The sequence below is a fragment of the Heloderma suspectum genome, chromosome 2 (genome assembly GCF_057233095.1).
Source record: "Heloderma suspectum isolate Gila_16-S chromosome 2, 16-S_ref, whole genome shotgun sequence".
Taxonomy (NCBI): domain Eukaryota; kingdom Metazoa; phylum Chordata; class Lepidosauria; order Squamata; family Helodermatidae; genus Heloderma; species Heloderma suspectum.
This window is the reverse complement of record NC_139459.1, coordinates 322,193,885-322,221,876: the sequence shown is the minus strand read 5'-3', so window position 1 is coordinate 322,221,876 and position 27,992 is coordinate 322,193,885. Positions and strand designations below refer to the sequence as shown.

The 27,992-nt window shown below is 44.6% G+C and overlaps 1 protein-coding gene and 1 long non-coding RNA gene across 4 annotated transcripts in view; one reads left to right on the top strand and one right to left on the bottom strand.

Annotated features, from left to right (window-relative positions):
* The window catches only part of SHQ1 (SHQ1, H/ACA ribonucleoprotein assembly factor), a 120,820-nt gene extending 103,359 nt beyond the window's left edge, over positions 1–17,461 (bottom strand). For all 3 annotated transcript variants that reach the window (XM_084840351.1, XM_084840352.1, XM_084840353.1), the window contains exons 1-7: positions 17,386–17,461; positions 15,956–16,123; positions 14,061–14,122; positions 12,746–12,868; positions 10,230–10,387; positions 2,150–2,262; positions 640–770 (exon numbers count right to left, since the gene is read on the bottom strand). In XM_084840351.1, the coding sequence (XP_084696477.1) occupies positions 640–770; positions 2,150–2,262; positions 10,230–10,387; positions 12,746–12,868; positions 14,061–14,122; positions 15,956–16,098 (730 nt within the window). In that variant the 5' untranslated portion in view covers positions 16,099–16,123; positions 17,386–17,461. The remainder of the gene's footprint in view (positions 1–639; positions 771–2,149; positions 2,263–10,229; positions 10,388–12,745; positions 12,869–14,060; positions 14,123–15,955; positions 16,124–17,385) is intronic.
* A 63-nt stretch (positions 17,462–17,524) lies between these two features.
* Positions 17,525–27,748, top strand: LOC146355008 (uncharacterized). Its single transcript, XR_014788562.1, has 3 exons — positions 17,525–17,689; positions 25,192–25,299; positions 25,935–27,748. It is a non-coding gene; the product is annotated as an uncharacterized LOC146355008 (long non-coding RNA).
* Positions 27,749–27,992: the final 244 nt, after the last annotated feature.

Here is a 27,992-nt window from a genome sequence, read left to right as displayed (position 1 = left end):
ACATTTATATATTTCTATGCATGTTTCATAATTGGTGATAGATAATTAACTCTGCCCCCCAAGCCACCACTTTCTGTCTGGCTCTGTTTGATAGCCCTCAGTGTTCTAGTAAAAAACGAAATAGACCCTACAAGCCTGAAGCCTGCTCACCCCTGCCCTAGACAAACTGTGCCCCACCACCACTTCCCCTCAAGACAGCCTGGCTTGTTGTTATTTTTCCCCCCAACTGGAAGAAGCCTCTGTTTTGCCCCATCAGATCTGAATTCACTCAGTAGCATTCTGTGCCAGTTGGAACCTCTCTTTGCTCAGAGGCCTGAGATTTCTTTAAATCGGTGGGAATGCATTAGGCTTGTTTTTTGAGAGGGTGGAGGACAAGCGAAAGAAAGGGTTCTAGGTTAACATTAAGAGCAGAGTGGCAGTCCATTGTGGAGGTAGTTTCCTTTGTTATCATATGCTGTTATACACAGCAAAATCTCAACCATCCTCTAGCAAATTTTTACAGTCCTTTGAAAAGGAACAGAAGGATGTTTGCAGAGTCCCTCCTTTTCACAAAGGACTGCAAATAATTGTTGAAAACACCCACTCGGAGGTCTGCAGCTGTCACACAATAGAAAAGGTGCATACAAAGTACGATCCTACCAAATGCAGGTTGATTGCTCTCATTCCAAGGACTGCCTTCCGGAGAAGCCATCTTCGTTGCATAGGCTTTAACCCACCAAGGCTTATATTTCAACAAATGGCAAACAGCTTCATCTTCAAAAAAGTCAGCACTGGAAAAATAAAAGGATCCATGCATTACACGGTTTGATATCAGGCATTCATACTACGGAGTGGTTTCTTAACTATGGTTAGCACAAATGATGCTTTCACATTATGACTAATCCCAGCCTAAATATAATGTTCCTCTTTTTTATTATTATTATTAATAATAAAAAAAACTGTTTTTAGGTTTTGACCCATGGCTTTAAGATTCATGAAGCCAAGACTTAGTGTTGGTGAATAAATTAAAAAATATTGTTTATTTAGAAATAGCAAATGACTAGCACATCATAAAATGTGAAACACAAGCAAAACCAATCAACATTATCCACTAAACAGTAAAGTAGAACTACCAAAATAAAGCTGGCCATTTTGAGGTATATAGCACACACGCCTCTCTGGCAAAATTCAACTGTGATTCTAGGAAGGCAAGAAGGAGTTCTTGGGTCCCAACAGCAAGCATGTCAAATGACCCCTGTGCTTTCTCTTCAATTGGCATATTTAGGGGAGCAATTTCCTTTAAGTTTTAACTTAGTTGATCTAAACATTCTGAAAATCATGCTCAGGTGTAGCCCAAAGTGGGAACACAAAACTATCCTGTTCAGCACTAGCAGATATTGACCAACTAGAACTATTCCCATTCTCAAAAAGTATATAGTAAAGTTAAGTAAAAGTGTTTGGATTAGAGCTTAAGAATTCTCAGTTCCCATCCCCAAAAGTCTCTATCCATTCTCCATCTAGCTAATTAACAGAACACAAAATATGGAACAAATTCATTACCGAAACCAGAACAAAAGTCGTACAATCTCTTTCTCAGGGAGACGCAGCTGAAACATGCACAAAACCAGTTTTCCTTCTCATGGGCCAGAGTGGGTCAATTTCCCTTACTATATTAGAGAACACAAAGCTACAAGACTCAGAGTGCTCATGGGTTTCCTTGTGCATAGCTGGGCAGCTATGCAACAAAGTTCTATACAGTTTGCATCCACCCTGCCTGAATACCAATCAGTCTTGAGTCTGAGCATCAAAAAAATAAACCTAGATCACATCAGCAATGATTTTCTGTGGCTATCACACACATGAGTATTCCAAGATGCAACATAAGACAAAATATCGGAACGAATAGGAAGCACACCCTTCCTATTCAAAAGAAGACGTCTTTTAGATCCACTCTCTATTGCGAAGATGGGCAACTTGGGGCACTCCAGATGCTTGGACCTACAACTCCCATTATCATGCACCACTGGCAATGTTGGCTAGGGCTGATAGGAACTGTAGGCCAAAACATCTGGAGGGCCACAAAGCAGGGCAGATGCCCAGCCCTGCTCTATTGCCATCTATTAATCATGAAACAGATATTGCTGAAGCACATAATCACGCAAATACTTACAGATAATGATCAGGATCAAATTTGGCAGCTTCTGCTGCTAACCGTTTCCCTCTGCGTTCAACTGCAGGGGTCAAGTCCGGATTTTTAATATCAATAACATCATTAAGCTCATCCTGTAAGACAAGAACAAAGGAATCAACAAAAAAGTGTAAAACTATTTACACAAGTGTAAAAAAACCCCTATTGTTAACATTTTATTTATTTATTTATTCATTTATTCATTCATTCATTCCATTTCATTTCTATACCACCCAATAGCCGAAGCTCTCTGGGAGTTCACAAAAATTTAGAAAAAAACGCTACTCAGTCTTGTACCAAGACATCACAGAAACACCCAGTCATTACCTCAAACTCTTAAGAATTCAGGTTGAGAAGCAGGTCAGTTAACAGTTAAAACATACTGACCACTTATTTGGCTGTAGTTAAATATCCTACGATGCCAAGAACTGACTTGTAGCTTTAACACATGGACAGCAACCAGCTGTCATACCTGCATCCCAGCCTACAACAAGAAACCGGGTTAAGTGTCCACAGATACACTTTTCTCAGTATGATCACATTTTTAGGGAGCAATCCTGTATCCCCTAGACAGCATCTAGGGGACATACGATAGTTCAGTATCCTGGATTTCCTGGATAGACAGGGAGAAGTGGGTGTTCCTGAGGGTGGGGAGGAAATCAGGGGAGCAGCCACACAAAATATCCTATGGCCACCCTAGCTTCCTTTCCTCCCTTTCCCCAAAGCCTCCGCTAGACAGGCATAAATACAGAGTTTGAGGGCTTACATGTACCCAGGGCAGATCCCACAGGATTGTGCCCTTAGTGTCTTATTCTACATAGAGAAATTTAAAGGATCCAGTTCTACTAGGTTTTCATGAAGCATCTAAGTCTTGAGAAAGACCCAATATTTTTTATATATTTCTGATTTTTCATTTATACCATCTGATCTGACAGCTTAGGCCCATATTATTACTTTAAGCGCATAGCAATCGTATGTATGTGGGTCCCGGAAGGAAGTTGCTTATATGAACTGTCATGCATAAGTTGGCTAGGCTTGGTTTGTACATAACACTAATCCAGTATTTGTTTAGTTTAATTCTAGTTTGCTTGAATGTCTGAACCCACCGCCAGGCAACAAACCAAGGTTTGTAATTTTTTTGTAACAAACCCCAAATTGGAGCCATGGTTTAGTTTATGAATCTGGGCTTCCTTTAAACCATGTGTGTGTGGGGATTCTTGGAGAGGGGAATGTGACTTTCCCATAGACTGACTTGGTCCATAGCTTCCATATACAGATTGATGCCTTACAGTGGGTGAACAGTGGGTTTGAATGAACTCAGGCAAGCTACATAACTGGCTTTCTACATTCATTCAGTTAGCTCAAAGAGTATGTTCCCTCCACCACACCCCGAGTTTATGGCAGAGAACTACTTCAGTTTTCTCGCCTAAGTGGGCTCAACCTCTCTTCTACGCAGTCCTCTCTGGAACTAAGACCACAGGCAAGGAGTTCCTTCTCCTGGAGTTTGTCCTAGTGCCACCACTGCTACTGGATTGCCACCGCCTCCAACCTTGACTAGTAAAGCTTGGCGGCCCCAAGGGGAGAATGTCAGTTTCCCAGAATGGGGTCGTGATTTGCATCCTTTGCTCCTCTTCTGGCAACAAGATATAACCCAGCCACACTCAACATGCTGAGGGAGATGAAAATCTATTCCCTTGTCCTCAGCAATGAGCGAAGCTTTCATGACAGCTAGCTAAGTGAGCGCTAAGTATTTTTTTCTCAGCATTCTCTTCTTCTTCCTGTATGGTCCTCCTCCATTTCCTTTCTCTGCCTTGCCCCCTGTCGTCATCCTCCTCTCTACATTCTATACGGTATCCTCCTCTACCTCCCTGGTTTGTCTGTCCTCCCTCTTTTCTCCCCTCTTGTTCTTCCTCTAACCACCCCATCTGCTTCCTTCCTCCTGCTTTTATCCTCTGCCTCAGCATTGCACCACCTCAGCATTGCATCACCATGCCTCCCAGCCCCACCTGCCTCCAGCTGCAGTTCTTTAAAGCGGTTGGACCAGAATGTGGATATGTGACAGCTGTCCGTCTCATCAGATCAGGCCATTATCATCCACGGTCAACCTGACTCTGGCCAGCACTGAAGAAGTACACTGGGAGGCAGCCAGCTCGAGAGGCTCTTCAGACAGTCGTTTATTATGGGGCTGTTCATACAACACGCTAACCCACACTTGGGCTCAGTCTGGGTTGTTGAACTGTGGGTTGTCTGTTGAACCATGGGTTAGCATGTTGTCTGAACCCAGGACATTTTTCACAGGATGGCTTCTTAACCACCCTGAACCACCCAACAACAAACCATAGGTTCTCAAGGTGGCTTGAGAAAAATAAGCCACAGTCATGGTTAACAAACCACCTTACGGAAAATGTTCTGGGTTCAGACAACATGCTAACCCACGGTTCAACAAGCAACCCATGGTTCAACAACAACCGACACTCAACCAATGATTGTGGGTTAGCATGTTGTGCCAACCTAGTCAAAGTCTGAGCCCGGAAGCCTGGCTTATTCTTGGTTTGTTTTTGTGCGCCACCCAAGCTTCTTTGGCAATCCACAGAGCGGGGAAAGAAGAAACCACTCCTTGGGCTTGCTTTCTTTTTTCCTGAACTCCTTACCCAGCCTCATTTTCCCTGACAACAGTCTTTTTTCCACACCCAACTCCCTCCCTGACCTCAAGTTCCACCCATGCCAGAACACCTATGCTCTTTGCCCCTGCTCTGCATGGAGACAAAAACTTTAAGGGACTTATGTGTAATAACATCTACCAAGGAGTGCATGATGAAAGCACATCTAAGGAGGATTCTCTGACTGTTACACCCACATAGTGCAAAATGAAAAACTCTCAAGGGGAACAAAGACTGAGAAAAAGGATTACTGACCTTTTTTCATTGGTTAAATGTTTTCCCAGCTGTATTGCTGGGTAAATCCTCAAGGCACTTAGCTAGTATCAGCTATGTTCTTATCACAACACTGAGAAAGCCAAGGCCTGCCCCCAGGGAGCTATTATGCCTGACCATGGGAGCTGGTTTGTTTACACCGTGTGACCTCTGCTGTTTGGGAGAGGGAAATCAATCTTACGAAACTCTTCTGCTTTGTCACCCCTGATGGGTGGATAATACATTGCATTAAAATCAAAGGGGGTGCAGCAGTCACTGTTGGCTATAACATTTTTCAATTACCATTTCTGGTGGGAGGAAAGGGCTACCCAACACAGGAATCAAGTCTCTGTGGGGCATGTCTAGGAAGGGGAGACAGCTGCCAGAGATCTTCAAAGAGAGTTCCAAGCCCTGTTTGTGCATGGTAAGTGGAGACCTCATGAATCCCTGCTAGTCCTTTACAGCTGCCTGGGCATTTGGGATACTACTTGGGTGCTGGGAGAGGAGGCAAAACAAACCAAGAATTAGCTGAACAAGCTGTGATGACTTTGCTTGTCTGCAAGACTGACTCTGGCTTGTTCAACATACCATGGTTAAAACAAATCTTGGCTCAGCATTACATGGGAACATAGCCCATGTATGATCACAGCAATTTATCATTTGACTTGACTTCATTTTTGGAACACTCAGCTAGCATTGTTAAAGTTTGCTACAACCAGAGCTGCTTTCCACAAGGAGAGGCACTGACATGGTTTTGATTTTTACTGGTTCCTGTGCTGCTAACACAATACATGGATAAGGCCTTAGAATTATTATTTTTTTAGTTGAGTAGATTTATTTCCTGCTCTTTGACTAGAGTCCTCAAAGCAGCTTATAACAGGGCCCCCACACTCAAAAAACAAAAAAGAAGAGCCCCACTGGAGCAAAAGCTAGCACCTGAGGTTCCTTTCAGCTGGCAGAAGACAACCCTTGGGGAGGGGGAGGAGACATCCTTTTCTTGCTGTACAGAGCACCTGTGTTACTAAGGTTTGCATTTATCTGCACTTTCTCTCTCCTGCCACTCTGCTACTCCAGTGGGGAAAGATCCTTCCAGAGCTCTTCACAGCCAGCTTTGAAGAATACGTCAGCACACTTAGCCCCCTCATTCTCCTTTACATCCACATTATTTATGAATAAGTGTGAAAGCCCAAGCCCGAACAAAAATCTTTACGGAACCCCACTGCTTCCATACTGGAGAAAGCTAAACGGTCCATTTAATACAATACTTTTGTTTCTTATATTGTATCCTTCAGACAAGTATGTGCTATGTGGCTCTTTGTTTATACAGAGAAAAGTATTTAAAAAACAAAGCTGGCAGTGCCCCAAATAGACTATTATTCTGAGGTCTGTAGTTAACTGTCATTCTGTAAACTTCAGCGCACAGGCTGCTAAGCAACTTTTCATTTCCACAGTTTTCCATTAGGGACACACTAGCTCAGGCCACAATGCCACTGTTAACATTCTGCACTGACCAATTATGCAATGCAAAGTTTTGCATAACTTCATTAAGCATCTGTCAGGGTGGACACTGAGCCCATAGAATCCCAGAGTAGTTCTGATTCTGAGGAAGAGCAGTCGCTCCTGGGAGGGGAGCGCGCTCCTCTTTCCCAGGGCCAACAGCTGACGGAGATTCCTCCCACCAACATTCCTAGCTTAGACAGCAGTCCAGGGAGTAACAGAGAGCGGATAGCAAACTTGGTGGACGCGCAGCGCCGAGAGCAGCGCCAGATGGAGGGCGCGGAAAGGAGGCGGAGTGCCCGGTTGGCGCGCAAACAATGGCTGCGCCCAGAGGATCCAAGGGAAAAGGGGAGGGACTCTCCCTAGTCCTTAAGTTCAGGGGTCTGCCAGTAATTCCCTTTCAAAGGGGGACCAACTGTTCCAACTTAGGGCATAGGTATTCTGCTGCTCATATCTAGTTGCTAACGGTAGAGTTGTTAAGTTGTAAAAGAAAAATAAAGCTTTGAAAAGAATCCCTTCGTCTGTGTCTGGACTTGGCTACTGGATTAGACTGAGAGAGGCCTCCAAGGAGCCCTTGACAGCATCATGAACCAAGTGGTACCAATATGGGGCTTTATACATATCCACAGAAATTTCATGGTAACAACAAATCGTCTCCACATGACACGAAAACACAATGTTTTCCCTGGCTACCACTTACTCTCTCTCTCTCTCTCTCTCTCTCTCACACACACACACACACACACACACACACACACACAGTCAGGGCCAGAAATATTGGAACAAGGATAACTGTTTTGGCAGTTGGCCTTTGTACACCACCACATTGAAGATGAAAGGAAACACACCCAGATGGGAGCGAAGTCAGGACTTTCAGCTGTAATTCAAGCGGTTTGACAAGTGGGGCACTAACCAATCGGGAAGGACAGCCAGTGGCATACACACACACCCGTCGCTGGTGGCTCATAAGTAATGGAACAAACCAACATCATTTCAAACTTAAGGATCGCCTTCAATACCTGGATGAAAATCCTTTGCAGTCAATGACTGCCTGAAGTCTGGAACCCATGAACGTGACCAAATGCTGAGTTTCCGCCCTCGAGATGCTTTGCCAGGCCTTTACTGCAGCTGCCTTCAGCTGCTGCTTGTTTGTGGGTCCTTCTGCCTCCAGTCCTGTCTTCAGGAAGTGAAAAGCATGCTCTATTGGGTGGAGATCAGGTGACTGACTTGGCCATTGAAGAACATCCCACTTCTTTGCCTGGGGAAACTCTTGGGTAGCTTTTGCTGTATGTTTTGGGTCATTATCCATCTGCAATATGAAGCGGCGTCCTATCAGTTTGGCAGCATTCGGCTGAATCTGAGCAGAAGGTATAGCCCTATACACTTCAGAATTCATCCTGCAGCTTTTATCACCAATCAGGTCATCAAGAAACACCAATGACCTGATTCCATTGGCAGCCATACATGCCCATGCCATAACACTGCCTCCACCATGTTTGACAGATGATGTGTTATGCTTTGGATCATGAGCTGTTCCTTTCCTTCTCCATACTTTTCTCTTCCCATCATTCTGGTACAAGTTCATCTTGGTTTCATCAGTCCAAAGAATCTTATTCCAGAACTGGGCAGGCTTTTTTAGGTGTTTGCTGGCAAAGGCTAATCTGGCCTGTCTGTTCTTGAGTGTTACCAATAGTTTGCACCTTGTTATGAAGCCTCTGTATTTACATTCATAAAGCCGTCTCTTGACTGTACATGTTGACAATGACACATGCCTACCTCCGCAAGAGTGTTCTTGACCTGGCCAGATGTTGTGAAAGGGTTCCTCTTCACCATGAGCAGAATTCTGCGGTCATTCACTTTAGTTGTCTTCTGTGGTCTTCCAGGCATTTTGCTGTTGCTGAACTTGCCAGTTAATTCCTTCTTTTTCAGGATGTTCCAAACTGTTGTACTGGCCACTCCCAATGTTTTTGCTATCTCTCTGATGTGTTTATTTTGTTTCCTCAGCCTAATGATGGCCTCCTTCACTCACATGGACACCTCTTTGGACCTCATGTTGGGAGTTCCACCAAATGCAAATGTAACACTCAGAACCACCTCCAGGCCTTTTATTTGCTTCATTGGTCATGGGATACCCAGGAAACAGGCTACACCTGGCCATGCAGCTGCTTGTCAGCCATTGTTCCATTACTTATGAGCCACCAACAATGTGTGTGTGTGTATGCCACTGGCTATCCTTCCTGAATGGTTAGTGCCCCACTTTTGTCAAACCCCTTGAATTACAGCTGAAAGTCCTGACTTTGCTCCCATCTGGGTGTGTTTCCTTTCATCTTCAATGTGGTGGTGTACAGAGGCCAACTGCCAAAACAGTTATCCTTGTTCCAGTATTTCTGGCCCGGACTCTGTGTGTGTGTGTGTGTGTGTGTGAGTGAGAGAGAGAGAAATTTATCTGCAGCCATCATAATGATATAATGATAATGGTATAATGATAATTTTCAAGAACAAAGCTTTATGTGTACTTAATAACCAATACAAAAGCAAAATTTTTAAATCCTTTTGGGCACAATCCTATGGCTGCAGGATTGGTCAGTTCCCAGGAACTGACCGCAGAGCCCAGGCTCTGAGGTCGGTTCCCAGAAAACCGCCTCTCCACCCTCTCCCCCACCGCCTTGTGGGCAGCGCAAATCGTTCCCGTGCTCCGCGCTCCTAAGAGCAGCGCGGAGCAGGGCAAAAGGGGGCATTCCAGGGGGCAGGGAGTTCGGAAGTGCCAGTACAACACTTCCTACGTGTCGTCTGGCCTCCCCACCCTGCATTCTGATGTCCCAGTTAGACAGCCAAAATCAGCTGTCTGGCCACAAATGCAGGGCAGCTGGAGCGCGGAGGAGACGATCCCCTCTGCACTCCTCCCGCCATGCACTGGGTGGGTGGTTGCCTCTGAGTTCAGACGCAGCTGACTATCCCCATAGGACTGCTCCGTAATTCCATGAATACTGGATTGGATCCAGACATAGTTTTGCTCAGACAAGACCCACTGAAATCAGTGGGACTAAAGTTAGTCCTAAATAACTTGCTCCATTAATTGCAATCATTTACTCTAAGCACAACTAAGCCTGGATGAAATCCAGTATCTTTATGTACTACACACAGTTAGATGCTCTGTTCTGTCCCACAATCATTACATAATCATAGCACAAACAAAGAAGTCCCTTGCAGCATAACCCTATGCATTAATCCCTTACCTTCACATTATTCCACAGTATTCAATGGGGCTTATCCCAAGTAAGTGTGCAGCCTTAGTCACCGAGGACTTATCTCTACAGCTTAGGGCTTGAATTTTACTGATTATTTCAAATGGGCCAGTCCCCAACTTCAGGATGGTCTGAAACTTCACATAATTGTTAGTAACAAAGAAGCTAAAAAGCCATGTTTCATGGATGTTGACCATTTATTTCTGGCAACCATACAGATATCACAGTCTCAACAAGGTCATTGCATCCCATTTCAATGACAATGCCATGGAGATTTCTTTCATATTAATATTATACAACAATATTTTTCTGATTTTGTTATGGTGCAGGGAATGGGGAAGGAATGCAGTTGTACTGACTAGAAGACCTTTGAGATCAGATGCTTAAAAAAAAGATACCATGACATACCTGAAGACGACTGAATACTCCTGATTTCTGATTTCCAAATCCATAGGTGCAAGGTGAACATAAGGGGCTTTCTCTGCTTTCTTCATAAAGAGTCTGCTCTATTTCCCAGTCAAATTCTTCCTCCTCCTCCTCCTCCACATCCTCCTCATTTTCAGCACCTGAAGATTTGCAATCAGCAAAATTGCTATTAGGAAAATAACTAGCCTTCCTATTAGGAAATTACTAATAGCTCTTTTCTCGGTTTAATCAACCTCTTCATTCAATTAGGATTTATGATTAATAATAAGAGTGCTATGTGTATATCTAATAGAACACCCAGTGGAAGAATTGGGAATATGCTGGTTCACACTGCCTCCCAAGACCATCAACTATTCACACATTAGATATCACTTTAACTAGGGACCTACATGCATAGAGCCCAACATATGTAGGCCCCAACCATGTAATATGGATGCTATACCAAGTATGTTGTCTGGGACAATATAAGTTGAGCTCCCTGAGTATAGGCACCTATGCAAATATGACACCCAATGTGGAAACGTCAGAGAGCTGGTGTGATCCCAGCCACCCGTTGTCAATTAAACAAATAAATTCTTGCACTCATCACTTAAAAAAAAACACACTGGCTGCTATTGTATATTTAGAGATCTTAGTGAAAAATACAATCGCCTCTCTAAAAAAAGCAAGTCTTAATATTGAAAAGGTATGCCTGTGTTCCAGATATATACACTAATCTGTTTATGTAGAAAGATGGACATATAATCAGAGAAACTGATAATACTGCTATATAGTACTGGGCAATAGTTAGGATTAATACTTAGCCAACATGACACATAATTCACTATAAATAATTCTACATTTTATTTCTGTAATGAAGTCCTTAAAGTGATCCAGAAACTGAACCATCAAGTCTGCAAGTAAAGCTACTTTTCAATAGCTAGAAAAGATTCCTTGCCACTCAGACAACATGCCAGTTGATGCATAGGAAAACCCCACTGAGGAAGGCAGAAGAGAGGCCTGCCCCAGGGAGAATTCCTATGTAAGTAACCTGAAGTGATGTGCTGCCTTCATTGCCTGGTGTGAAAACACGAACATGAAAGGCCTACATAGCATGTGTTGGGGTTTGAACTTAGCATGCTGAGGTACATCAGACCTCAACACTGGCCAGTTTTAGGCATTTATTTATATCCTATCTGTTTACTTGGGCTTTTCCCCAGCGATGAGCTATTTATGAACCAACCTACCACTGTGAATGTACAGTTTTTGTTTGCATTTATTCTTTTGCTTCAGGATTTGGTTCAAATGAGAAGTGGTATATAAATATTGCTAATCAATAAAAAATAATTTTAGACCTAAGCAAGCAGGAAGGATAGCAGGTGGCTGACAGACACTATCTTCCTCGCCTGTCATTGCAAAATGACAGTGCAGGTGGTTAATGTGGAGAACTTGATCTAAGGTCCAGTCTCATGGAGGCAAGAAAGACTCTGTGGTTGCCATCAGGAGCAGGCTGGTTTTACCTGACTCACCCTGCCACTTAGGAGCCTTCCTAAGGGAGTGGCTGCCAGAAGGAACTGTAAGGGGACTTCCTGACCTTTTGAGTCTAGTTATAAAAAACTGTGGGTGGTCATTATACCAGCAGCCTAATGCAAGCAGCCTTGGTGGCTACTTTTGGGGTGTTAAGTCTATTATGCTGATTCTAGCATTACATCCTTTCATGAGGCCAGTAGTAGCCAACGAGGACATCTGCCAGGAGAGGCTTTCTCCATCTTTCTTCTCTTAGAGCTCCGATTCTCAGAGACAAGGAGAGTTGCTCTTTCTCAGCTCAGCATATAGAACCTTGATGACAGGAAGGTCTCTTTTCTCTTGCTGGAAGGTAGGGCTGCCTGAAGTGCCTTGTGGTTACTATGCCTTCCCTCTGGGGCTAGAGTTGAGTAAGACAGATCTCATCTGGAACAAAAGTGGGGCTTGTAGTTGGATATTTTGGCTGTGTTTGTGTACAGTGAAATAGTATGCTAGACTAGGCTTGGTGGGAGACTGCTGCTAAGGGTAATTCAATTTTGTTGGGTTTTATCTTTTCTTTTTTATGGGGTGTTTTCTAAGATCAGAAAAAAGTCCTAGATTTAGTTCACAAGTGGAAAATATTTTAGGAGTTACAGCTCCACAGGTTGAAAAGGCAGAAGGGCCATAGCTAAGTGGCAGCGCACCTGCCTTGTATGCAATAAGTCCCAGGTTCAAGTCCTGGCATCTTCAGGTAAGATTGGGAAACACTCCTCCCTAAAAACCTGGGGAGGAGTTTTTAGCAATGCAGACAACACTGAACTAGATGGACTGACTCAACATAAGGCAGCTTCCTGTGAATCTATAACCAACTAGGACCATTACCAACCTACAAAAACCATTATATGTCTATTTGCAGGAAATGTTGGACAGCATGAACTTCTTAAACACAAAGGCATGCTATATGAATGTATAGAAAGATTGCCCATGAACCAATTTTTAATTAAAATCATACAAACCCATCTCTTCTACTAAAGGTTTTGCTGATCTGGATTTCTTTGGTGCCAACAGAGCTGTCAACATGTCTAATCCTTCAAACATCTCTCCAGGAATCTCCTTGGGAAGGTGGATTGTAAATTTCCCTTGAAAGAAAAGGATTTAATTAACAAAGGAATTTATCTAAAGACAGGTAGTTTTCATATTCTGATAAGCTACAAGGGTGTTCTGAAAAGTAAAAGCAAAATTGCTGGTCATAGTACATCAAAAAACAGCTCTCGTTTTTGCTTACATTGGTCTGGGGAAGACTGCAAGTCAGGTTTCCCTATTTATTAGTCCTTCCTCATATTCAGAAAGCAGCAAATCGGAGCACAGGTAATTCAAGCTTCTTTTTGAGCTTCCACCCTAACATGCAAAAAGGGAACTTGCACACCCACCCAGTAGAAAGATGTATGAGCTTTAGGTATGGAAATGACTTCTACATCTAGAGAGCCAGTGTAGTGTAGTGGTGAGAGTGACGGACTGGGAGCCGGGAGATCCGGGTTCTAGTTCCCACTTGGCCATGGAAGCTCACCGGGTGACTTTGGGCCAGTCACAGACTCTCAGCCCAACCTACCTCACAGGGTTGTTGTTGTGAGGATACAACGGTGAGGAGGAGGATAATGTAAGCCGCCTTGAGTTCCTTGCGAGAGGGAGAAAGGCGGGGTATAAATGCAATAAATAAATAAATAAAATATATCTCAAAGTCCCCCTTTCAAATGTAAGAGGCAACAAGCCACGTCTGACGTTGTGAGAAAGAGCTCTGATTAAAATAATCTTCTACGGGTAAAACCCTTTGCATGTTTAAACAGAAAAAAGTCCAACAACTACCAGCATTCCCTAGCAAGCATGACTGGCTGGGGAATGTTGGGAGTTGTAGGACTTTTTTCTGCCTGAACATGCATAGGATTCTGCATTCAATAACTTGCTGGATCAATCTTCCATGAAAATCCAGTGCTGGGAGGGGAGGAAAATAGACGCAATACAGAAACTTTCTTCCTAAATGCATAATTTGTCACGGGACACATTCCAACAGATAAGATTGTGTTTGAAGCTATCTGCACAAAGAAATTCCTAACATGTGAACCAACCTCATCTTCTGTCTAGCAAGCATAAACCATTTTAAGCATGTTACTTACTCTGAAGCAAGGTATTTTAAAATAAAGCACATCTAGCAGCCACTGCAGGAAGCTATATTCTATATTATTTGTGGAAGGGGAAGGAGATTTATACAGATTCAATGTGACAGAGCAGAACAGAAGAGGCTTGCAAAATAAAAATTTTAAAAGTATTTAAAACCTGTGTCATCATATAATGCTCTCTCTCTTCCATCTTCCAGAATTCTCCCAGGAAGAGCCAATCTGTGGATAAAAATTAAGGGGAAGTTTATCAAATATTGGTATATAAGAGTAATGGGCAACCAATGTATGGATGCCAGGCTGCAGACACACGGCAGTCCAAACTGCAAGATGTGCAATTTAAGGGAGGTAGCAAGCAGAGAGGGGAATCATGACAGGAATGGGCAGAGAGACCGAGACTGGATTGCCAGGAACACAAGGAAGTAGCTATCATGTGCTTGGTAGTCACAAATGCAACACACTAAAACCCCATCCCCTTGGAAGTCCTGCCCAGCTTCTCTTCTGCTTTTCCAGCATTTAAGAAATACTACCTGCCCATTCAAAAGTCCTGCTCTGCAAGCACGAGTGCTAAATAACTTGCTTTAAAAATCAATCATGAAAGCCAAGCATCTTAGGACACTAAGGGATCCACCAGGACCCTACCGTTGGCGGCAAGCTCCACCACCTCTTGGTGCGTGCGTGGCCAGCCCAGTGGCGGTAATGTAGCGTTTCTGGGGGCAAGCCCCCAAATGACTGGAAATGCAAGCTTCTGGAAGGCATGACCTGCCCTTGTCCAGAAACGTGCATTTCCAGTCGTTTGCGGGCTTGCCCCCGCATTACCACTGCTGGCAGTAGGGGCCACGCATGCACCGCCACCACTGGGGCTGGCCACGTGCAAACCAGGAACTGGAAGTGCGCATCAGCAGTAGGGTCCCATTGGATCCTACCCCAAGTTCTACTCCAGATATTTATGATCTCATGAAGCATAGCAGGGCTAAGAGTGAAAGCCAGGAAGGCCCCAGTTCAGTTCTCACCACAGCCATGAAATCATGAAGTCACCACCAGCAGCCACTCAAGCAAACTGTACTGAGGGAGATGAGAGTGGGAAGCAGGGCAATTCCACCATCCCTGCTGATAATTTTTTCCCCCCTCCTCCCTCCTCATTCCTTGTGTGTCAAGTCTTTTTAGGCAGAGACTGTCTTGTTTAACTACTTATATGCAAGCTACTCCAGGGTCCTTTTTGGCTGAAAAGCAGGAAAAAAAATACTTTAGATAAATAAAATACATAAAATGGCAGTAGACAAGCTACCTCAGCCTCACTCCAACATCTATAATAGATATAATATTGGGTTCTCTTGCAGAGCTGTTGCAAGAATTACTGAGAATGCGTATGTTTAACATTCAAAAAAGCACTTTATAAATACCAAATATGTTATTGTTATTATGTAAACATAGAATACATCCACAGAAATTCCTTGGTAAGAGCAGCTATCCATAGTAAGCAAACTATGTAGTAAACCCAGGAGTCTCAGCAACCTGCCCCCTCCCCCCCCCCCGGCAGCACTGAGAGAACCGCGCCGGCTGCCTCTCTGAGCTCACAAATGCAAGCTCGGAGAGTAGGGAAAAGGGGATGGTTCAGGGTGTGGGGAGAGATTGGAGAGGCTGCCTTACAAAGGATCCTCCAGCCGCCCCAGCCTCCTTCCCTCCTGCTCCACAGAGCCCCAGCTAGATAGGCATAATCACCTGTCTAGCAAAATACAGGGCCTCCACATTCCTCCCACCCTGCATAGGATGTCTGTCGGTCTCCAAGTTCAGAGGCTGATGGGCATCCAGATAAGATTGCACCCTGAGTTAACAAAGCAGGATTGATCCCAAGGGTCACTGCAGCACATTCTTGTAACAAACCAGTCTATTGTTATGTCTGAATTCAGCCAATGTGTAATGTCAGAATTTATCCTACATAAAGGATTTTCTGCCATGAGCAAACTTCTTCCTATGACAGAAATGCTCGTGAACACAATGTACCAAGCATGACATTAGAAATTAAGTTCAGTCTAATGAAGTGACATTACTTACCTAAGAAAATAAGGTTTGGCATAAAATTTGAACTCCTTCCCTTCAAAATAGACCTCAAACTCTGAAACTCGTGCATAAGGTACTTTGATCGTTATTGTGAGAAAATCTGGATCCTGAGTCAGTTCAAATGCTGGAGTTATCATGCTGAATACGTCCGAAAACTACTGCCTGCAAAATTATGTCAGGGAAACAAAAGAATCACCATCTAAGCTCACATACATGAGTTATCAGTGGCACTTAAACACTTGGGTGTTATAACTGGCTTTTTCCAGTAAAGCCCTGGTTGATTAATTGGTGGACATGCATTTTAATCAGGGAAAGAAAATTTTAAATTGTGGGGCTGAGAATGAAGTTTGGCTTGTTTAATACTGTTAGGCCATTTTGGTTCTGATGCATTACTCTAATGGTATATTTAGTGCATTTATATTCCATTTTTCTTCCATCATGGAACTCAAGGTTTCCAGGCAGTCTTCCATCCAGGCACTGACCAGACCAAAACCTGCTTAGCTTTAGCAAGGTGGCTGCATATTGTGTCAAGACCACGCCCAGAGACATGTGAGTGAAAACAAAATATCTTAAATGTTTATTACTTGTAATAATGAAGGTAGTCATAGAGAAGGCTATAAACAGCTACCAGTCCTGATGGCTATATGCTACCTCCATAGGCATACTGCCTCCAGTATCAGAGGCAGTATGCCTATGTACACCAGTTGCTGGGGAACATGGGCGGAGGGTGCTGTTGTACTCAGATCCTGGTTGTGGGTTTCCTGTGGGAAGCTGGCTGGCCATTGTGTGAACAGAATGCTGGACAAGATGAACCCTCAGTCTGATCCAGCATGGCTCTTCTCATGTAGTCCAGCTTCATTAAATGTTATCACGTGCAAATCGTTAATTTTAAAAAGCACCTACTGGGGTGCACCCAGTGTTTTTTTTTTCCACCCATAGATGCACCCCCGAGCAGTGTTCCACTGAGGAAGTGGGGGGGGGGGATTTTCATGGATCATATGAGGGCTATTCACACTGCGCACATGGAGGCCCCATACCTAGCAACCACGGATAGACTGCCTCCCTTTCACAGAGAAAGCATAAGTCTTTCGATGCTTTTAGCCGCGTGGAGCCAGCGGGAAGCTGCCCCCTACAACTCCCAACTCCTGTAGAGCAGCCTTCCCCAACTTGGCGCCTTCCAGATGAGTTCGACTACCACCCCCATCATCCCCAGGGAGCTTGGCCAGTGGAGGCAAGCCCAGAGGTACCTCTGAAGGGCGAAAACGAAAGGCTGCCACGACTAATCCCACGCCACCAGCCCTTTACTCAGCCCTGCTTTTGGTTTCCTGTTTCCTACTGCCTCAGTCTACCAGCCACTGGAAACTCGCTCCGAGGGGGAGAGAGGGGCGGCAAGCGACCTCAGCCCGGCCCCCGCCGGCACTCACCCGCCAAGGCTGCCGCGCTTAGAGCGCTCCGCGAGGCTCCACACGCGCTTTCAGGCTCGCCGTCTCCTCCTCCTCTGGCCCATGCCACCACCCATCCCGGTGACGCAAGGCTTCTATTGGCTACGATCTGCTGCCACTCCTCCTCCAACGGAGAATAGAGAATCCATGGCGGCGGGCTGCTTGGGAGGCGGGCCTTAAGGTCATTGGCAGATCTCATCCACTCACAACTCGTCAGGAGAACTAGCGAGGGACAGCGGCGCGGAAGAGAAGGGCCCGAGGGGCACGGGGCTGACCCACGTGACAGGTGCCGGGGGGGGGGGGTGGAGGGAAAGGTCACTGTCGTTCTGCGCTTGCGCCGTACCTGAGTTGGCGGTTTCCCTCAGTTGTGCTGAAGAGGGGAGGCGCGGTGGTGGTGTTTGTCTTCGCCTCACGCTGTAGCTGTTGCTAGCCACGTTGAAACGAGGCAAAGAAGCAATACAGTCAGGGCCTCCCAAGTAGCTAATGACGTAAATAATAGCACAATCCCATCAGGCTTGGGCAGTGCAGTCCCTATCTACCCTGGAAATAAGGGTCAGTTGGACTACAGTTCCCATCAGTCCCTGATGATTGGCCATGTTGACTGGGCTTGATGGGAGCTGTAGGCCAAAAAACGTGGTGAGACCCACGTTGGGAAGGGCTGGGCTAGGGCACAATCCTATGTATGTTTAGACAGGAAAAAGCCCCACAACTCCTAGCATTCCTCGGCCAGCCATAGGATTGCACCCTTAGAGCATCAGACTACGTCTGGGGAGACCTCTATTCAAAACTTCTCTCAAGCACTGGGTGATGTTGGGCCAGTTGCTGCTGCTCAGCCTAACCTACCTTGCAGGGTTGTGAGAAAATGGGGAGGGGAGAAATCGTGTATGGCAGATTAAGCTTCTAGGAGCTGGGGGTGGCGACGGCCGACAGGAAGCTCTGGCGTGGGCTGGTCCATGAAGAGTCGGAAGCGACTCAACGAATAACATAAATATAAATATAATTCTAGGCGCGGTTAATTAGAAGTCCCTTTGACTAATACAAAATGTTGGGCTGAAAGTCCCATGAGGATCAGTGGAACTTACTTCTGAGTAAAACATAGATTTAGACTGCCAAATGCCATGCCAGGCATAGCTAGTGTGTCTCTTAAAGGAATTTAAACAAGTGCAGCTCTTAGTGATAAGGTCATAGCAAATTAACTACTGTCATACAGGCCCTGGTGACAGCTAGATTAGACTAATGTGGGGGCTGCCTTTGACCATTTGGAAACTTCAGTGGGTCCAAAATGCTGCTGTCTGCCTACTGATGGGGGTGTGCTGGCAAAAACATTATGGGTACAATCCTATGCATGTTTAGACACGAGAAAAATCCTACAACTCCTAGCATTCCCCAGCCAGCATTTTTCTGTCTAAACATGCATAGGATTGCACCCTATACCTGTTTGGAAGCACCTATCTTGCTTACTAGGTTTTTCCCTGCCCCAGTTCAAGAAGCTAGTCACAGTTTTGGCTCCAGATGCTTCAAGGAATATCTTGTCCCTTATTTATTTATATTTTTATCCCACCTTTCTGCACAGGCACTTTTAAGGAGACTTAAAACAATACTAAAAAATAAATACAATATCAAACAGCAGTAAAACATACATTGAAAGCAGCTGAGGAGGTACATAAAGGCGTAGCTAAAACCCTTTAAAAGGATTTCCAATACCTTTAAAAGGGGGGGGGGGAGATGTGTCCAGCACATCTGAAGGGCACCAGGTTGAGGAAGGCTGGATAAGATTGTTATCTACCAGGCAAAGGCCTTTTATGTAGTTGTCCTAGAGCGCTAGAATGCTTCCTTGAGAAGCTCATTTATTGTTCTCACTAGTGTCTTCTTCAGAACATAGATATTCCAACAGACTTTTGGAAATTAGTTCATATTGTTTTACTGTTGCTTTATCTTATTTTTTAAATTAATTATATAGTTTGACATTGCTTTAACTTAATTTTTTATTTTTGTATGTAAATTTTGCATTCACTAACTCTCTTGTGAATATGCTGATAAATACTGTTAACAAATAAATATAATGAATAATACCAATATTTAGCATTTCTCTGGTGTCCCAACTTCTGGTGATTCTGAAAAGATTAAAAAAGCAGGGGAGACAGGATTGGGGGGGGGGGGTTCTTAATGTTTTTTTAACAATGCCACTCCTTATTTTTTATTTATTTTTAATATTGGTATCTGGTAGGAAAAGAGATTAAAGGAGCAATCCTACCAGAATAGGTGGCCGCCTCCGAACTCGGAGGCGAATGCCTATCCAATGCAGGGCAGGAGAAGCGGGAGGGGATTGTCCCCTCCATGCTTCAGCTGCCCTGCATTTGCAGCTAGACAGCGGATTTCTGCTGTCTAGCCGCAGGAAGTCGGAGCGTGGGAAGCAGTGGCCAGATGACACATTGGATGTATCGTACCGGATTTCTGACTTCCCCGCCCTGGAACACCCCCAGGAGCGCCCTGTTTTCACCACTCCACGTTCCTCTTTGGAGTGTGGGGCCATTCCATGCCACCTATGAGGTAGCACGGGAGGGGGTGAAGGTCAGTTCTCAGGAAACCGACATCACAGTGTGGGCTCCAAGGTCAGTTCTTGACTAGCAGCCATAGGACTGCATCCTAAAAAAACAATTTTCCTCCCAGCAAGATGACAGGTGCAAATTGTTATTTGGAATGTTAGGATTTTGGTTTGGATTTTTTGGCAGCCTCTGGTATTTTTAAATCTCCTACAAAGGTACAGAAAGCTTTTTAAACAAATGAGAAGGTTTTCAAGAACTTATGTTCTTGAGAGGGAAGTTGGTTATTGGTTCTTAATTTGTTCACTTTCAGGCTTCTGACTTATAGGGCTGAGGATGCTTTGATAGACTTTGGATTCACATGCAATATGAATAGACCCAAGTTACAGGACAATGTAATCATGAAGATACATTTTCACACGGTTTTCCAGCCACATGCCGGCAGACAGCATGAAAGTACCCTCATTACTCTAAAAGTATGATTCAAGTGCTGTTTAAAAGGTCTTTGGAGATTAGAATATAAAATGTCTCTGAACACTGCTGAGAAAAAAAAACCATAATTCTTCATCCTTGCATTTACTAAAAGCCAGGGTTTTGTGTGTGCATGCATGCGTTTTAAGGGCTGCTGCTTCTCTCATATGCCCTGAGGGACGCCCCACTAATCTAATGTTCCTTTACGTGATCTTGTTTTCCAGGTCATTGATTTAATTTCTCAGGACTTTATAGGCTATAGTAGCTTTACTCATAATAGTATTATGACCATCCATTGATGTTTTTCTAGCTTTTTTATTTCTAGCCTACTGCAGTCTTTATCCAAATCCCTTGCTTAATCCCTGCAGATGGAATTTGGAGAGTTGGATTGTTCAAGTCTGTGTTCATTTTCAGTAGGAAATCTAGGTCCTTTTCAGTAAATTCCTCACATGAGGCATAAACCATTCTAGACTGTGGTCTTTATCCACTTTCAATCCTACTGCTATCAAATTTCAAAGTAAAAGGAAGAAACGGAGATTATTGTCACTTATTTGACCATATATTGACAACAAAATCCTATGCATGTTTACTCAGAACTAACAGAGCAATCCTGAACTCATATTACATGGAAACAGGGCAGGGGAAGAGATACACTGAAGATACACCACTGGTACACCTGCCATTTCCAATGTGTGCTCTGCCTGTGAGGGAGGAGAAAACACACACACACACACACAATGAAATTACAAAAACAATGTAAAAACAGCAGACATGCTCCCAGCATCCTTGGAGACTCCACCAGTACCCACTAATTAGGTACTGTACTGGTGATGAAATCCACCTGCCATCCACACATGGAGGGAGCCAATATGCTTGCAATAACAGGGACATCCCCTCACCCCCAGCACACTTCCAGCATCATGAAACACACAGCATGCAAAACCCATAGCACCCACACTCCAGAAGCCCCAGTGGCTCAGCCAGCAGTGACCCCAATACTGCCTGTCCCCAGGCATCCCTACAAGGTAGGGGTTTGAATTTCTCCATGCTCTTCACACGCACCCTTTAGGAGCACAGCACATACAAAGGTAAGGAAGGAAAAGACACACAACACAGCACTCACATAGCTCCTCGGGGAAAGAGCACACACCACCCTCCTGGGAGAAAGACACCTTCTGCAGTCCCTGTGCTGCTGGCATCTATGTCCAGGTGTTGAGACTGGGGGCAACGGTACAGGGTTCAAGACCCACCCAGAATCTTGAATGCATCAAGGGTTCAAGACCCAACCAGAAAGCAAACAACTTTTTTCACAAGCAGCGAACTGGAGGAGCTAGGATGCATGACAACAACAGGGACAGACACACAGGGCTTTCCTACCCGAGGCATTTATCATGGGCTCATCCTTCCCTACTCACGGTTGTTTACAGGTTCTTTAGATGATGACATGACCTTTCCGTTTTGCTTCTGTGTCTAATGAGCATTTTCAGTGAGGTTTTTGTTTTGTTTTTTAGAGCAGGGAAAATAAGCATTTAATTGCAAAAGCAAAAGAAACCACTTTTTTCACTTGTGTATTTAGCTGTTCTGCTATACCACAGTGCCACCTCCAGTGGCTCACTGCATAGGACGCAGGGTTAAGAAGAAGATGAGTTCGAGCCATGCCAATGGGAAGTGGGGGAAATGGCCCTGTTCACCTTTTGCATGCCTAGCCCCCAAAAAGAGTTGTGTCGGGAGCAAAAGAGAAAGGTCTAAAACCCACCCTACAACCACAACAGAGTAATTCCCTAACCACTCAGCTACAGCAGCAGACTCAGCCACATCTTGGGGCATTTGTCTCCTCCCCACCCGCCTCAACACCTGGTCATAGATGCTAGGAGCACAAGGACTGCAGGAGGAGGCCTAGCCAGATGAAACAGCTCACATTTTACCCGGTTGAGGTCCTTGGTACAAAGTACAGCCCCACACTAGGAAAGGTGGGGGCTCACCTAGGCAAACCTGAGCCAATCAGGAGGGGCACTGCCACTGCATAGAACTCATTAGTCCTGCTTGTTGGCACACAGGGCATCTCTACACCAGCCTAAAATCCTGCATTTAAAGCGGGGCTTTCTGCTTCTGTTTTAAATGCAGGATCACAACGTCTCCCTTTTTCACGTGCTTCCTTTTCCCCCACCCCTTTCCCCCTCCTTCTCCCTGTATCTGAATCTTCCATTATCTTTCATTAATCTTGCTCCTTTTTTTGCCACTTTTACTCTTTTCACGGAGAAAACTGAAGCAGAACACAAGGTGTAATTTGATAGCTCATTATCTGCGATCTATTTAAAAACGGAACAAAGGGCATTTAGTGCAGGAGATGCCTTGGATGATCACGGTGTCATCTAAAGAGCCTGCAAATGTCCATGAAGGAGCAATCTCAATTGCAGGATAAAAGCTCTGTGTGAAGAAAGTCATAGTATGGGCTATTGAGCCTCTCTGGGCCACACCCTCATGGGGCAACCCACATGACCAGCCCCCCATGTTACTTGATAGGCCAGCCCTGCTGGATAACTTCCGAGCAGGACTCATTCCCCCGCACACCACCGCCACCTCAATTTGCCTGCTTCATACACCCTGGCATCAGTCCACATACCTTTTGTGCACCCTGACAGCACCCCACCACCACAGTGGAGGGAACTAAAGTGAGGAGAGACAGGCGAAGCCACTACCCCTGAGCCCCTCAAGCTCCTTGTCTCCCGCCCTCAGAGTCCCATCCTGAGACCAGCTGAAGCCATGGGCATGGGAAAGGAATCCCTGTCTGCCATTTCCTAGCAACAAGGAAACATGTGGGTGTGGCAAAGTCAAAGCCTTTCTTGAATAGCATCTGGGATGCAGGGGATCCTGAAAGGGAAAGATGTGTGTGTGGGGTTGCCAACCAGCCCTCCTCCATTGCCTTGGGACAGTGGCTCGACAGACAGCAGGGTAGCAGGCTCAGTGTCCCCTATGGCACCAGCTCCATGTTGCAGAATTGTCTCTCGCGGAGCTTGCAAGGGTGCAGGAGCTTGCCCATGTATGCTGAGAGCACAGTCTGTTTGGTGCAAAGTGCCCTTTTGCCATAGTTGCCCATCCCCGGAGTTTCTCCTTGTGAACTCTAATTGTGCATGACATGTGGCAAGACTCAGAGCCCCATGCCATACACCCTATCATCTGACTTGTGATCTCCCTGCGTGGGGGTTACATACCAGTGGCGGTGTGCCCTGATTGGGGTGAGGTAAACAATATCCAAGGGGTCCCCAACCTTTTTGGACCTGTGCGCACATTTGGGAATTTGAGGAACGGCTGTGGGCACCACCATAAAATGACTCCCATGGTGGATGTGGCTAGTCACATAATGGCCGCCCAGCGGGGCCTGGCTAGACAAAAGTGAGCTAAAGAGGTGACGCGTGTGTGTGGGGGGAAAAATAGCAAGGCTAGAGGCTGTGGGGGACCGGGAAATAGCAAGGCAAAGTGGTAGGGGGGAGAGAAAGAAGACTGCCCTAACATTTCACAGTGTTGTGTCAGCGTATCAGGGGATTTCCTGCTCTAGCCTGTTGTTGCTGTTCAGTCGTTAAGTTGTGTCCGACTCCTCGTCACCCCATGGACCACAGCATGCCAGGCCCTCCTGTCCTCCGCTCTCTCCCGGAGTGTGCTCAGGTTCTTATTCATTGCATCGGTGATGCTATCTAGCCATCTCATCCTCTGCCGTCCCCTTCTCCTTTTGCCTTCAATCTTTCCTAGCATCAGGGTCTTTTCCAGTTACTTTTCTCTTCGCATTAGGTGGCCAAAATATTTGAGCTTCAGCTTCAGTATCTGTCCTTCCAATGAGCAGCCAGGGTTGATTTCCTTTAGGATGGACTGATTTGACTCGTAAGAGTCTTCTCCAGCACCACAGTTCGAAAGCATCAATTCTTCGGCGCTCAGCCTTCCTTATAGTCCAGCTCTCACAGCCACAGAAAGGTAGCCTAGAAACATTTTAAATAAATAAAATACATTTCCATCGACATATATTATGCTGATGGGATATTTCAGGTTCCGGTGGCATAGCTGGGCTTCTGCCAAATCCTAGAGCCTCTCCACCAGTAGTTCTTGAGTATAGATTTGTGCTGTAAATATTGTGGTCTTGGGGAAGACATATTCTCATTGGGGCTAAAGGAGACACATTACCCTAAACTTGTGGCTGCCACCAAAACCAGCAACCATGGCTCTCTCTGCTCCATAATGTCTATAAGATCATGCTCATGTCCTGACATCACAACATCCCATGTTTCTCCACCTCTAGGAGCCAATGATGTGGACCGGGGGTAAGGAATTGCACAATATCAAAAGGTCATAATTTGAGTAAATTAGATGTTATGGAGGGCAAGGCACATGGGAGCTAGATACATGGTTGCTATTTTCAGTGGCAGCCACAAATTTAGCATACTGTCTAGATTGATCCATATTTTTATGGTGAACAAGTACTCTATTTCTCATCTTATCCCCATGCAGTAATAGACTAACAACCTAATTATGGGATCAATCATCTTTATCAGCTACTTTTTAAAAATGATGTATTGAAATGCTTTTTGCACTGGACTGACTCCTATGTTAAATACTTTTTCATCCTGTTTCTGATGATGATAAAACAATTACTGCCAATTCTTAACTATGCCCATATTACATCATTACGGCTATTTTACGTTATTGGCTGTGGTCCACAAACCAGTTAAGTTAAGAGTACTTTGCCTGAAAACAAGTAATGCATGTTTGAATATTCCATTCACAGATTCTTGCAAGTAGCTTGATCCACGGACATTAGCAGCTCCATCCCATTAAAAGCTTCAGCGACAGACACCAATCAGACTGCTGCTAAAAGCACAGGAGCAAGCCAGAGGTACTTTTTTCTTGTCAGATGGCAGCCACAAGTCAGATATGTGAATTCAGAATTCCTTAAGTTTTTTTCTTGAAGTCAGTCCTGTGTGCTAAGAAATAAAGTATTCCATTTAGCCATGCATGTACACCTAGGAACAATGCTTATAGCAGCAATAAAAATATAACTTGCTGACAGTTCAGCCCATTGATATAATTGGGATTACCACTGATTTAACTCTTAGGATTTTCTCTCCTCCCTGCAAATTCCTAACAACTGCAAATTCCTGTTTCTATGCCATTAAAAGGCTCACCTGTTTCTTTCTGCAGATGATATTTCTGCTAAGGGCACAAGAGTTGGCCAGACCTGTCAGTGGCAACCCTACAATATACTTACAGCTAACACAAAATCTTGCTCAGCACTGGACCAAACATGCACACATATGTGTTGTCTTAAACTGTTGACCTGCTATAAACCCAGGACAGCAGCGTAAGTGGATGAGTGAGTTCCGTGCTGATTTTTCACTCTGAAATACAGTTCTATCTCAGTTGAGGGATTTAACTAAATGGCCATGTGTGGCTGGCTGAATTTGTTGCCATCAATCATCTATTAATACCTTCTTTGCTCCTCTGCATCCTTCCCACTCTCTTCCTTCATAGATCTTCTCCCACTTCAGGAATCAAGCAGCATACCAGCTCTCCATCAGCCACCTCTGTATCTTTTCTTCTCATATCCAAGCACCCACATCAAAGGGAAGCATCAAAGTGTTTCAGCTCTGATGACAGCACAGCAACACTGGATCCCAGACCTTTTAAGAACAAACAATACAAGATGGTGACATTTAATATGGTTCCCTAACATCTACACAATAAATAACTAGTGCATTGATATAGTGGACAATTATGTTTTTGCAATATCTACTGAATGCACAGTCAGTGTGAAAGAAAAATGCAAATGAACCTATCCCTGGGTTTCCCGGATATGGCAGATTGCAAACTAATGATGGTGTGTAATGGAAAGCTGCATTATGATATGAAAACTGTCATCATTCTACATGCAAAGATTCCACTTGAATAATGTTATGTTTATCCTGGGTTTGAACTTGATTTGCTTTGTTTACAGAGAAAAAGCATCTGTCTTTAGTTAAGTTTCCAGACAACACTAGCCACACATTCTTCAAGCCACATAAAAACAAGAAGATGCATCCCCTCACCTACCGACCCTCACACACACCATAAATCAGTTGTGCTTTACAGAAAGATGTTTGTTCACTCTGTTTTCACAGGATAGATCCATAATGATCTGGCTATGCCCCTTCTCTTCTATATGTCACCATTTAGATAACTTGCTTCAAGTTCAGAGAGAAGAACATTGCCTCATTTATCTAAATCAGAGGTGGGGAAGATCTTTCACCCTGAAGGCCACAATCCCTTTTGGGGAACTGTTTGGGGGCCACATGCGAGAGGTGGGTGGGGCCATCCCACATTCTCTTTCTTTCATACAAGGGCAAAGGGCTGGAGGTGCCTGATCTCGTCTGATCTTGGAAGCTAAGCAATATCAGCCCTGGTTAGTACTGGGATGGGTGACCACCTGGGAATCAGGCTTCCTGCACTGAGCAGGGGGTTGGACTCGATGGTCTTGTAGGCCCCTTCCAACCCTATGATTCTATATCTATCTGTATCTATATCATATACACACAAACACACCACCACCACAAAGAAAATGCCCCCTCCTCAATGCTGCAATTGGGGTACACGGAAGGGGCCTCCTCGAAGATTGTTGTACAATCGGGCGTACCCTGGTAACAGTGCATTGCGCCGGCTAATCCTTCTACCACCTGATCGAACCGCAGCTTGACGGTGTGGCAGTGGCTACATTTTGACGGAGCAGAGTTTGGTCTGGACACAACACGACGAATGCTGCAATTAGTGGTGAAAATGGCAGCTTAAAAAAAAACTAACTACCATGGTGGGTGGGGGTTGAGTGTGGGTTGCATCACATCTGGAGGGGAGGACTAACGATACCCCCATGTGACAATTGTCGATGCCCCCCATGTGACAATTAGGGTTTAAAAGCCCAATTGCTGCAGGAGGCAGGGGAGACAGACAAGAATCCACAGGCCTAACAGTGTAATTTTTAAACATGTCGCCTCAGAGGTAAGCCCCTTGATTTCAGTGAGATTTACTGCCAGGTAAGTGTGTATAGGATTGTAGCCTTAATTTGGAGAAATGGGGATTCTGTTGCACTACAATCACATTGTTCTCATGAAATTTTATTTTGAAATAAAGTTAATGAAATAAAGGCAAGAAGAACATACATAATAATATAACAAGGTCACTAAAGCAACAAATACATTCACTTATTATAATTCTTAATTTATAATCGATATGCTTGTGGAACATCTGTAGTAAAACAGCCTAAGTAGGACCTTGGTATCTAATGAAAGAATAAAAATAAAATATATACAGCATATAAATGGAGTGTGTGCAAGTGTCTGTACTTCATATGCATGTGTGTGTATAAGTCTGAAAAATGTAGGCAACTGTAGCATAAACATATCAACTGCATTTGTTTTCCAAATGTGCTACAAGTCCAAAATGAAAATCTAGGCCCCAGCTACATGGCACCGCTTTCACCCTTCACTCCGTCGCAACTGCGCAGCATTTCAGCTTCGAATTAGCTTCTGCTGTGATACACTCATGATTTCCTGCAGGCTT